We start from the raw sequence: 13,000 nt of genomic DNA, 5'->3' as shown, positions 1-13,000 counted from the left end.
TGATACAGTACATTGTTTTTCACATGGAGCTCTAGAAAGAATTCCTCAAGCACAAAAGGAAGAAAAGAAAATTGAAATGATGCAGACAGTGCATTCAAAGTAGGCTTGAGGTAACGTATGGGTTGGAAGTATGATTCACAACCTGAGAAGGGCTTTTCAAATAAAGACAATGAATGCTTAAGTTAAAGCACAAGGACAGGAAAACATGGAAAGGTTATGGGGACCTGTTTATAGCTCAATCTGGCTAAAATATAGAATATGCAGGAGAATCAGAAAAATAAGGTTCAGAAGATATTAAAAAAAAAAAAAAAAAACAAGTCCAGTAAGGCCTGATGAAGCTGGACTTCTGAACCGTGGGCAATCAAGTAGCCTATAACAGAATTTTTTCTAATTTTTAACATCAGGAATAAAAAGATAAAGAAAAATCAGCAACTACCACAGGTATGGCATTAGTGATATTCTGGGTCAAGTTTTTGACTGGTGATGGTTCAATGGTAGAAATGTCTTCAAGCTTTTCCTGTCAGGCTTAGGCAAAACTATAAAAGAAATGACACTTCTTTCTTTACTCCTTTATCCTCCACACTTAAGCAGCCAGCCTCCCCACCAAGCCCCTGCCTCTCAGATTTCTCTCTCTTCTGTCTCCAAGTGCTCATTCATAGAAGCAAGACATCAGGAGCAGGGTATCCATAAAAGAGCAAGGGGACCCTCGAAGAGGAGCTGGAAATGAAAGGAATTTTAAAGAGAATTAGGAATTTCAGCATTTTAAGAACTCAAGGAGATATACTGGGGAGGGACGTTTCTCTGGCGCCCCAAATCACAACAGAAAAGAAAGGCACCCTTTGTGACTAAGCATAAAATACATCTAGACCATTTCCACTAGAAACTTTCTGGCTTGCTCCTACTTTCTGGGCATTACTGGACTATAGAATCAGTGACTACTATTAACACCTGTTCCTGAGTGACCAGCTCTGCCATTCCCAGCTGTGTCTGATTCAGTGTCCAATCCTGAGTTGGGTTCTTACTGCTGCCCTCCACATCAAAAAGTCAGAGAGCTTTATTGAGCAGACAGAACAAAAAGTTTGACAATAGCTGAGGAAAGATTAAGAATAGCCTTAGAGGTTTTTGTTGCAGCGGTCTGATAAGGCAGTGATGACAGGGACACCCTTTTTACTGGACTCAAACACACTGTACTAACTGAATTACCTTATTTAACAGCTAAACTTTCACCAGCATTAGCCAAATGTATTGAGATTGAGTTTGGGGATGTCTCTGCCATGAGCTATAATTTTTGCAATGTATATACACTATAGAATGTTTTCAGCTATATAAATAATAAAATTTAAATTTTAAAAATGCTGAAGAATCTTCTTCTACCTATAAGAATCAAGATAGTCTCATACATTGGCTCAGGTAAACATGGCTGCTACTTGGGCTATATTTACCTCAAGAAAAAAGGTCAAAAACTACCAAAGTTAGGGGCGCCTGGGTGGCTTAGTCGGTTAAGCGTCCGACTTTCGCTTAGGTCATGATCTCGCGGTTCGTGGGTTCGAGCCCCGCGTCGGGCTCTGTGCTGACTGCCAGCTCAGAGCCTGGAGCCTGCTTCAGTCTGTGACTCCCTCTCTCTCTGACCCTCCCCTGCTCACGCTGTCTCTCTCTCTCTCCTAGATATAAATAAAACATTAAAAAAAAAATTAAAAAAAAACAACTACCAAAGTTAGACCTCAATTTTCACAACTCTAGGTGCTATAAATAAGTGAGTTCATTTTTTCACATTTTGGCAATAACTTTGGTTCAGCTCAACACAGATTTACTGAACTCCTGCTAAATTCCAGGCACTGGGGGTACAAAGGTGAATAAAATAAACCTTCAAGATGGTAACTATGTGATATGTGTGTGGATACATTAATTAACTTGATCATTGTAATTATTTAACAATGTGTATATATCAAATCATCATGCATGTCTAAAACATACACAATTTTGTCACACCTCAACAAAGCTGGGGGCTAGGGCATAAACTTCCAATAAATTATTTATTAAAAAGTAAAAATAAAACCCCAACCAGTCAATTATTAGAAATACCCACCAAGAGTTTTGTTACATGAATATATACTCACTAAAACATTTTAAATGTAAGAAGTATTCTGGATAGAGCAGCAAAAGAGGATGAAACACCACTTAACTCATATTTCTAAAAATAATCTAACCCTGAACCTAAAACTATTCCTAGAAATTATTTCTCTCTCTGGCTGAGAATATCTTGATGTTCAAGCAGGTCATTAAACCTATGATTTTAGCTTCTGACAGAAAAACACCACAGTATACAAAGTTTCAACAGAATCTCATCAAATGTAGTTTAGTTTCACCCATTTCAAAGCCATCTGGAGAGGAAGAACGGTGAATATTACACTGAGTTTCATAGCTAATACAAAGAATAGTATCATGGGAGCCTAGAGTAAGTTTCTGCACTGAAACTAAATTTCCTTCCAATCATAAAGAACTCACAAAGACATATCATAAAAAGATTTTTTTCAAAATAGTTTTTATTTATTTATATACGTAATCTTTACCCAAAATGTAGAGCTCAAACTATGACCCCAAGTTCAATAGTCACACACTCTTTCAAATGAGCCAGCCAGGCACCCCATCAAAAGAGTTTTTAATACTGTAAATATTGCTAGTGCAGGAAATATATATTAAATAAAAGAACACATAGTAACTTCTGTTGAACATATGTATTTGTATCTCCTTCACTTCTAAAACCCTACTACAATGACAAGCTCAAGGGAATGGGAACAAAGACAACAACAAAATGTTGTAGCCTGAAAAGCAGGAGAATGGTAACTGACAGCAGAACCAAGAAAATAGAATCCTAAAAGCACTAGAGAAAAACTGAAGCAACAAAACTGACACTACAGAATTTACCAATTGCTCAGGAACATAGGTCACTGAGTACATCCAGAGGTGGGAATGAGGATGGGCACTGGACCAGAACTATTAGGAATTCTGGGAAGATGGCAGTGAATTTGTTTTTTTTAATCTCCCTAAAACCTCCATAAAAAGTGGACAAAGCAAATGAAATAGCAAAACCAAAACTGCACAGACAACACTGACAACAAGACCCTGTTAACTGACAAAGTATCCCCATAAACTTCAAGATACAAGAGAGCAGAGACAAACCATAGATCCTAGCATCAATATGAAAAGAAGCATAGAGAAGTATGGAGAGTCTGACAAACCTAAAAAGAGAATTCCAAAAGAGCCAAACACATTCATTGGAAAGTGCAGTGGACCAACGTGAGAGCAGCAGCAGACACTGAATGCAAAGCAACTATGGTACAGTCTGGAAGGGCCAGAGCAGTCTGGGACCTATGAACTCTCAAAATTAACCAGGATAATCCTATACTAATGAGGAAAAATTGCTGGGAATAAAATCCAAATTGAGTAGAACAAGGATAATGGCAGCAAAGAGAAGGTTTAAATAAAAATGAAGGAAGAGGATGGGGCACCTGGGTGGCTTAGTCGGTTAAGCGTCCGACTTTCGCTTAGGTCATGATCTCACGGTTCGTGGGTTCGAGCCCCGCGTCGGGCTTTGTGCTGACTGCCAGCTCAGAGCCTGGAGCCTGTTTCAGTCTGTGACTCCCTCTCTCTCTGACCCTCCCCTGCTCACTCTCTCTCTCTAGAAATAAATTAAAAAAACCTTAAAAAAAAATTAAAAAAAGAAAAAAAAATGAAGGAAGAGGATAGAACAAAGTAATCTCATAAGAATGAGGCCATATTTTTAATACTTCATGAAAACAATAGAAGGAGAAGCTGTAAAGCTAGAAACACTGGCCTTACTCACTCCTTCAAAAGTTCAGGAAAACTAATTTTGTATAAAAATGAAAAGAACCATCAATGAATAAAACAAAGTTAATATGGAAAAAAAGAGAGAATAAAGCATAGAAAATGCTCCTACAGACAATGAGAGTACACCAGAAAAAAGATTCTAAATTAAAAGGCACCAGCACAACTGAGGACAAAATTATAGTTTTGAGAACAGAGAGATCAAATGAAGGTTTACACACTGAACCATTAGATCCTACACCTACCCTCAGTTCTCTTCCCCACTTAGCTCTAAGAACCTGTCAGCCAGATTTATAATCTCCAGGCAGAAAGACCAGAAGTTCCTCATCTAGTAATCTGACAAATACATGACAAAAGACCTAAAGATACTTACAACAAAGATTCCCCATCCAGGCTACTTTTCAGAAAAGGTCTCAGTAAACATGCAGAGCTTTCAATTACCCTTTTAGTGTTGCACCTCTGGTAGCTAATATCACCACACAGCTGAGGAAGACCTTTAAAATAAGAGGCCAAAACAACCACACAGAAAAAGCAACTTGGAGGAAATAGCAACTTGCATGAAACTTCAATTTTGAGGAAAAAAATTATATATATATACATACATAAATAAGTGTATTATATGTATAACTTATACATTATTTATATATCCACCCATCCTCAAAGAAGATATTACATTTGTGAAACAAGAACACAGTGCTCTTCTAAAGGAATAAGAATGAACTCTTCAGCATTAAAAATAGTAGAAATAAAAAACTCAATTAAAGAGCTAGAAGACAAAGCTGAAGAAAACTCAGAAAATAGAGCACGATTTAAAATCATGAATTGTAAAAAAGAAAAGTACATGATCAGGAGATCCAATATCTGAATAATGGTTGTTACAGAAAAAGAAAGCATATTGTGGTGAGGAGGAATCAAAGAAAAATTTAACTTTACTTGGCATTGGAAAAATGACTCCAAGTTAAGAAAGAACCACAAATATGCAAAACAATGGATAAAACAAATACACACCATGGCACATCATCACGGAATTGCAAAATTCTAGGAACAAAGAGAAGATCCTAAAATCTTCCAGATAGAAAGTTTAGGAACCAGAATGGCTTCAGACTTCTCAATATGAGCTTTGGAACCTTGGGAGAAAATGGAACAATGTCTTCAAAGTTCTAGGGTAAAATAAGTGCAAACTACATTCAAAGGTAGAACTGTACTAAATTGCATTAAGGCAGGAAACACATTCATAGTACACTTAGTCTACTTAGCTCTAATGACACTAATGACCAAAACAAAATTTTATTATAACTGTATTAGGAAAATGGGACTGATAAAAAGGTGTGTGCATATGTCAAAGGTAGCACAGGTGGTAGAAGAAAAAAAGCTACATTTCATCTTAATTTTCAGTAGATAAGTTCTCAAACATAGAAATTAAAAACATAAGCTTGAGATATGGGAGCATGAAGGTAAATATCAAAAGAAGTATCTAGAAGTTAAAAGTAGTGCTTCTGGAGGCGGCTGGCTTGAATCTGCTCAGAGGGACTCGGCCTGCAGATTTATAGTTCGGGCGGTATCAATGGGGTGCTCAGAATAAGATCTGGAAACGAGATGTGGCTCAGGACATAGAGCACAGCCCACCTTGGCTATGCCCACAGCACAGGGAGATCAGACTCAAAAGCGGCTACCTCAAGAAACAAGCCAAAGTACACATGGTGGTGAGTCCAAAATACCATGAGTAGGGAAATAAAATAACCAAAGTTTCAACAAGAGAGACCAAGAGACACCATTCAAAGAACACTTCCTGAACGGACAGGCCCTGGACAGTCAAACAGCCTTCTTTAATACAGTAGTACTCGTCAAGTGCAGAGTCTATAATAATAGCTTTTAAAACTAACAAGAGACAGAAAGCTAGCCAAAATGACGAAACAGAAGAACTCTCCTCTAAAGAAATTCCAGGAAGAAATGACAGCTAAAGAACTGCTCAAAACAGATATAAGCAACATAACTGAACAAGAATTTAGAACAATAGTCATAAAATTAATTGCTGGCCTTGAAAAAGGCATGGAAGACGTCAGAGAAAACTATTGCTACAAAGACCATGGAGCTTAAAAATAGTTGTGATGAATTAAAAAATGCTATAAATGAGATGCATAATAAAATAGAGGCATCCAATGCATGTACTGAAGAGGCAGAGAGGAGAATAGGTGAATTAGAAGACACCATTATAGAAAAAGAGGAAGCCGAGAAAAAGACAGATAAACTGATCCAGGAACACGAAAGGAGAGTTCGAGAGCTGAGTGATACAATCAAATGGAACAATATCCATATCATAGGAATTCCAGAAAAGGAAGAAAGAGGGAAAGGCACTGAAGGAGTCCTTGAACAAATTATAGCAGAGAATTTCCCAATCTGGGGAAGGAAACCGACACTGAAATCCAAGAAGCACAGAGAACTCCCCTCAAACGTAACTTGAATCGATTTTCTGCATGGCATTATCATAGTGAAACTGACAAAACATAAGGACAAAGAGAGAATTCTGAAAGCAACTAGGGATAAAAGGGCCCTAACATACAAAGGAAACCTATCAGAGTGGTGACAGACCTATCTACTGAAACTTGGCAGGCCAGAAAGGAATGGCAGGAAATCTTCAATGTGATGAACATAAAAAAATATGCAGCCAAGAATCCTCTATCCAGCAAGCCTGTCATTCAGAATAGAAGGAGAGATAAAAGTCTTCCCAAATAAACAAAAATTGAAAGAACTCGTCACCACTAAACCAGCCCTACAAGAAATCCGGAGGAAGACTCTATGAGGGAAATGTTGCAAGGAACACAAGGTACCAGAGACACCACCACAAGCATGAATCCTACAAAGAACACAATGACTCTAAACCCATATTTTTCAATAATAACACTGAATGCAAATGGACTAAATGCTCCAATCAAAAGACATAGGGTAGCAGACTGGATAAAAAACCCAAAATCCATCTATTTGCTCTCTACAAGAAACTCATTTTAGACCTGAGGACACCTTCAGATTGAAAGTAAAGGGATGGACAAATATCTATCATGCTACTGGAAGTCAAAAGAAAGCTGGAGTAGCTATACGTATATCAGAAAAACTGGACTTTAAAGTAAAGACAGTAACAAGGGATGAAGAAGGGCATTATATAATAATTATAGGGTCTATCCATCAGGAAGAGCTAACAATTATAAATGTCTACGCACCAAATACGGGAGCACCCAAATAAACAATTAATCATAAATATGGACAAGAATGTGCTAATAGCAGGAGACTTTAATATTCCACTTGCAGCAATGGATAGATCAACTAGACAGAAAATAACTAAAGAAACAATGGACTTGAATGACACATTGGACCAGATGGATTTGACAGATATATTTAGAACTCTACATCCTGAGGCCATGGAGTTCACTTTCTTCTCAAGTGTGCATGCCACATTCTCCAAGATAGATCACATACTGGGACATAAAAGGAGCCCTCAATAAATATAAAAGAATTGAGATCATACCATGCACACTTTCAGATCACAATACTTTGAAACTTGAAATCAACCACAGGAAGAAGTCTGGAAAACCTCCAGAAACATGGGGTTAAAGAACACCCTACTAAAGAACTAATGGGCCAATCAGGCAATTAGAGAAGAAATTAAAAAATATATGGAAACAAATGAAAATGAAAATACAACAATCCAAACTCTATGGGATGCGGCAAAGGCAGTTCTAACAGGAAAGTACATTGCACTCCAAGCCTATTTCAAGAAATTAGAAAAAGCACGAGTACAAAATCTAACAGTGCACCTAAAGGAACTGGAAGGAGAGCAACAAGAGCACCCCAAACCCAGTAGGAGAGAGAAGTAATAAAAATCAGGGCAGAAATGAATATAGAATCCAAAAAAACAGTTGAACAGATCAATGAAACCAAGAGTTGGCTTTTTGAAAAAAATAATAAGTGCTTCTGGAGAATGAGTAATGGGGGAGTCTATTTTCCATAATGAGCTCTGTAATACTATTTAAGTTTTAAAAGTATGTGTAATGGAATTTTGAGAAAACAAAGTTAAATTTTAAAGAACATAAAATAGGCATAAGGCCTCCATATCCACAATCCTTCATTATGGCAAACTATTCTTTTTTTTTTAAAGGATTTCACCCCTATAACAAACATCTTATTCTTAAAAGAATTATTTCAGATTTTACAACTATAAAGAAAAGTAAAGGTAAATTAAATAAATGTGTGGAAGAAGTTTATTTATTAATTCAAATCCAAATATAAGGCAGGCAGGAAAACTCAAATGACTCCTTGATCTTCAAAATAACCTTTCAGTAGAGGGTCCCCAAGTTAAATGCCTACCTCACCCACAGAAAAATATGAAACATGAATGGGTTTTATCTAAATCTATGTACATAATCTGAATGTATCCCCAAAGTAATATGATCTTAAATATTTAAAATGCCAACCAGATACGAGCCACAATCAAAGTGTTCCTTTGCTAGAGTCAGCATGACATATGTTGGAAGTTAATTCTTCTCCTCACCTGAATCAAAGAATCATCAGAGCTTGAAATAAGAGTTTTCCCATCATCTGTAAACTGGATATGCCGTACAGTCTTCTTGTGCCCAATCTTGGATTGGAAGATTCTGTTGTTTAGGAGTTCTAAAATCTTCAAAAGAGAAAACCACAGAAAATTAGCACCAAGAAATTTACCAACACCCAGGCATTACACCCCAAAGATATTAAATTTAAATTAGATACAGAAGAGTATAGAATTTCAATCTCAGAGTGCTTTCATTTTAATTAAAGACACACAAATGAATGGAACATACATATGCAGATGTGCATGCACACACACACCCCTAAATAAAACACTCACTGGAATGACCAGACAGCAGTAGGAACCAGTGGTCCTTCTGAGAACTCAACTACCCAATTCATCAAATAAGTGGCAGCCTGGACTCAGCTTCCAAAAAGAAAATTCAATGTAAGATAGATGAGAGAGAAGAAAGAAAAAATCCTGGATGATAGACAAGGCAAGCTCTTTATAAAACACCACAGAGACAAGGAAAGAGGGGGGTAATGAGGGAGACAGCAAACAGAAGAGAATATGAGTAGGCTGGCGAAGTACATCGAGAACACTTAAAAGTCTAAAAAAGAATACGCCAAATGCAGACATTAAAAAAGTGGTAACAGAACAGTCAAAAAAGCTTAAGTGAACTGACCAAAAACAAAACAAAGTAAGTAAATATGGTTCTCTTGTCCAAATTAAAATGTACTCAAGGAAGCCTTAGGAAAATACAAATGATGCTAATATAGGAAATGGTAGAAATTCAAGCCTAACCTGCATGTCTGATAAAAGGTCTGATAGAAAGCAAAGGGGAACTTTGTGAGAGCCTTCCCCAATGAGCAGAACAGACAATCTTACCACTGCTGTAGGGAAAAGGCAGGCAAGCATCATAGCACAGCAGCTCAGAGACCAGGGTTTGAATCCTAGCTCTGCCACTTACTGATTTAATTAAAGTTATGGAAACTTGGCGTTTACACATCTGTAAAATAGGAATAACATCTAACATCCAAGTATTATAATAACTCCACGAGAGAATCTGGTTAGTAAACACCTAAAAACGGTAGCTGTTATTATTTGATGATACTAGACTCAACCACATGAAAATGCCATTTTACAAGTTAAATATAGTTGAATATTGGTAACCTCATATGATCCATTTTTATATTATTTATATTATTTGATCACTTTGAGGGATATGGATGAGGCACATGTGTGTTTTGTGAATTATTTCCTTAAACTAAGGTTTATTTCAAGATACTCAGATTGTAAAAACAAAAAGAATGTAGTGCTGGCTTGGCAACAAGGTAAAAAGAAAAGGGGGAGCAAGGATCCTTTAAGAATGAATAATAGCATACCCCAGTTTGAAAGATGAGACCAAGAGGGAAGACTAAGGTGCACTCATAAATGCAGAACCATCCCTTGCTTAAAAAACATCTACAATATACTTTTTTCAAAATAGCACTCATCTTTACAAATAATTTTTCACAATAATGAAAAAAAACCACCTTAACTCTGAATCCATGCCACATTAGCTATGACAAATATATAACAACATAATAACACTGGCATCACTTTCTAAAAGCTTCTTCCTTCATTCTGTGTGTAAATATATAGTCTCCTCTTTGTGGGGCAATATGGACTAGAGAATATTTGTGTAATTCCTTATGAAAATAAATCCAAAGTAAAGTAAATGTGGCTTGTGCCACAATTAATAAATTAAGAAATAATTCCAAAACAGGGGCGCCTGGATAGCTCAGTCGGTTAAGTGTCCGACTTCGGCTCAGGTCATGATCTCACAGTTTGTGGGTTCAAGCCCTGTGTCAGGCTCTATGCTGACAGATAGCTCAGAGCCTGGAGCCTGCTTCAGATTCTGTGTCTCCCTCTCTCTGACCCTCCCCTGGTCACACTGTCTCTCTCTCCCTCTCCTCTCTCTCTCTCTCTCAGAAATAAATAAATACATTTTTAAAAATTTTTTAAAAAGAAGTAATTCCAAAACGATTGAGAAAGTGAGAAGAACAAATGTTCTTTGAAAAACTATTATACAGCTAAAGACAATGTGCTTTGTGATGAAATCATTACAATTTTTGTATTTTTTAAATGTATTTGGTCTTCTTTAATAAGTTAAGGAATTCAAGTGGTGAAGAGGCATACTTCTAATACCAAAAGTTATCAGAAAGGGTTGGTGAAACAGGTAAGCGTAAGGCAACCCTGTATGGACATTTCCAATGAACCTTATCAATACCAAAATGCAAATTTACACCAAAGGCTGAGTTGCTAAGTAGAGAAAACAAATATTATTTACATTGTTAGCTAAATCTCTGACAGTGTTTGATATTCTTGGAGAACAGCAAAACACTAGGTAGACTATAAGACACAAAAAGACAAAAAGTATGAGAAACCATAATAAAGGCAATCTGAAAAAATATATCACCAACAGGATTGTAATATTAGTTTTAGTCTAACAGAAGAATGACCGATATACCACAAAAAGATGCATTTAGCATAGGTCTACAATGCCAGACACACAACTAATTTTAAATAAATAACTCTGCTGCACAGAAGGATTCTGAAGACTAAAACAGAATACCTCAATGGTTCCATCTTCGCCTCCAAATGCAATGTACTGAAGATGTGGACTTAAGCAACAGCAACTAACTTGAGCTTCAGTCAGATAATCAATCTGACCTGTTTTTCCATTAATGAGCTAATGAAAAATAAGGCACAATCAGTTGTTAGGCTGTAAGAGCAGTTTCTATTCTTTAGAACAGAGACTTCAATTGAAAACAAAGTGAAAACACAGAAAATAACCAACACAATCTCCCAGGGGAACAACAAAGCCCTATCTTAGTTTCAGCAGCTACATTTAGCACTTTACACTTTTCATTTCATATTTCACTTTTGTGGTTCAAATATATTTTCATAAAATAAAATAAGCTTTAAAAGGTTTAAAAAGCAGCTGCTGTGCCCACCACCTGAGACACATCAATTTATAATCCCACAGCTAACTCCGCACCTGTTTTCCATTTCTTTACAAAGCCCATTTTAATAGGGTTATCATTTGCTAAAATATACTTTTCTGGTATTTTTCAAGGGGGATAATGAAATGGGACTGAGATAGACATTATATAAAGAGCCAAATTCAATTTAAAATGAGTTTTACGAGCACCTGGGTGGCTCAGTAGGTTGGGCAACTGATTCTGGGTCAGGTCATGTCACATTTCGTTGAGTTCGGGTCCCACATCAAGCTCACTGCTATCAGTGCAGTGCCCACTTCAGATCCCTCTGACCCTCTTTCTCTATGCTCCTCCCCTCTCGTGTTCTCTCTCAAAAATAAAACATTTTTTAAAAATCTTTAAAATGAGTTTTATATCCTCTAAGTCACTCACAAAACAGTATAAATTAAGATTCTTTCCCTTTTTGAGTAGGGGAGAAAGGAGCTTTGGAGAAGAACCCATAAGCATAATATGGGTGGCTGGGAACTTAATCTAAGATTAGCTAATTTCATAATATATACCAATACAATTATTTTTTTAAACCTTATTAATAAAGATGGCTGATAGCTCAACTAAGACTATTTCTTAAGCTTAAATCAATTGTCAGCTACCTCTTTCTCTGTTACAACCTAGTCTTTTTTTTTTTTTTTTTTTTTTTTACTTATTTCTAGGAGAGAGAGAGAGACAGCGTGAGCAGGGGAGGGTCAGAGAGAGAGGGAGTCACAGACTGAAACAGGCTCCAGGCTCTGAGCTGGCAGTCAGCACAGAGCCCGACGCGGGGCTCGAACCCACGAACCGCGAGATCATGACCTAAGCGAAAGTCGGACGCTTAACCGACTAAGCCACCCAGGCGCCCCTGTTACAACCTAGTCTTAAATCATTTTTCACCACCATGAAATAAGCAGTCATATTTGCTTCAGGTACAAAGATTACAGAGTATCAATCAAGGTAGCCTTTCTTTACAGCATCTTACCAGACATTCAAAATGAAAACTGAACTGCTAAAAGCTGAATTTATCTTTCTCTCGAAAATAAATTTCCATATTTTTCTAATAGTGACTAAAACATGTTTTGTTCACTTAAATGGAACTATATTTGTCAGTTTATCCCTTAAACTCTCTCATAATCACTGACAGAATAAAATAATACTTTTATAGTTGAATGACTTCTTTTTGAAGTCTCACAGTTATGATAACTATTAAAGAAAGGTTGTGCAAATTTAAAAAAGGTAATACAAGCCTGAGGACACTGAACTTGACAAGAAAATGCAACAGAATTTCCCAAGTCTGCTAAAAATCATAACGAGGTATGCACGTTCAACTCCACACCCGATTTTATCCCAGATATACAGGGCATGAGGAGCTCCCCATCAACATAATTAGGATGATAATAAAACTTATAAAATACAGAACAAGTCATATTAATGAGTGCCTCACACCTTAACTCTGTCCCCCAAGAGTAGACAAGGAGAAATTACCACATGGCATAGACTGTTTACTCCCAGATATCTGTCTCCTGAATTGGGATTCCACTTTCACCCTATAACCAGCTCAGACTTCTAAAGATAAAAAGGACCATATAGATGAAGAAAG

General features: G+C 36.8%; 1 protein-coding gene across 2 annotated transcripts in view; it reads right to left on the bottom strand.

Annotated features, from left to right (window-relative positions):
* The window catches only part of APAF1 (apoptotic peptidase activating factor 1), a 98,827-nt gene that overhangs the window by 24,225 nt on the left and 61,602 nt on the right, over nt 1–13,000 (bottom strand). For both annotated transcript variants that reach the window (XM_039223260.1, XM_039223261.1), the window contains exons 22-23: nt 11,004–11,120; nt 8,390–8,515 (exon numbers count right to left, since the gene is read on the bottom strand). In XM_039223260.1, coding sequence (XP_039079191.1) covers nt 8,390–8,515; nt 11,004–11,120 — 243 coding nt within the window. The remainder of the gene's footprint in view (nt 1–8,389; nt 8,516–11,003; nt 11,121–13,000) is intronic.

This window comes from Hyaena hyaena, unplaced genomic scaffold (assembly GCF_003009895.1).
Source record: "Hyaena hyaena isolate Hyena2069 unplaced genomic scaffold, ASM300989v1 scaffold_1305, whole genome shotgun sequence".
NCBI lineage: Eukaryota > Metazoa > Chordata > Mammalia > Carnivora > Hyaenidae > Hyaena > Hyaena hyaena.
The sequence above is the reverse complement of the archived record's forward strand: the minus strand, read 5'-3'. Positions and strand labels throughout refer to the sequence as shown.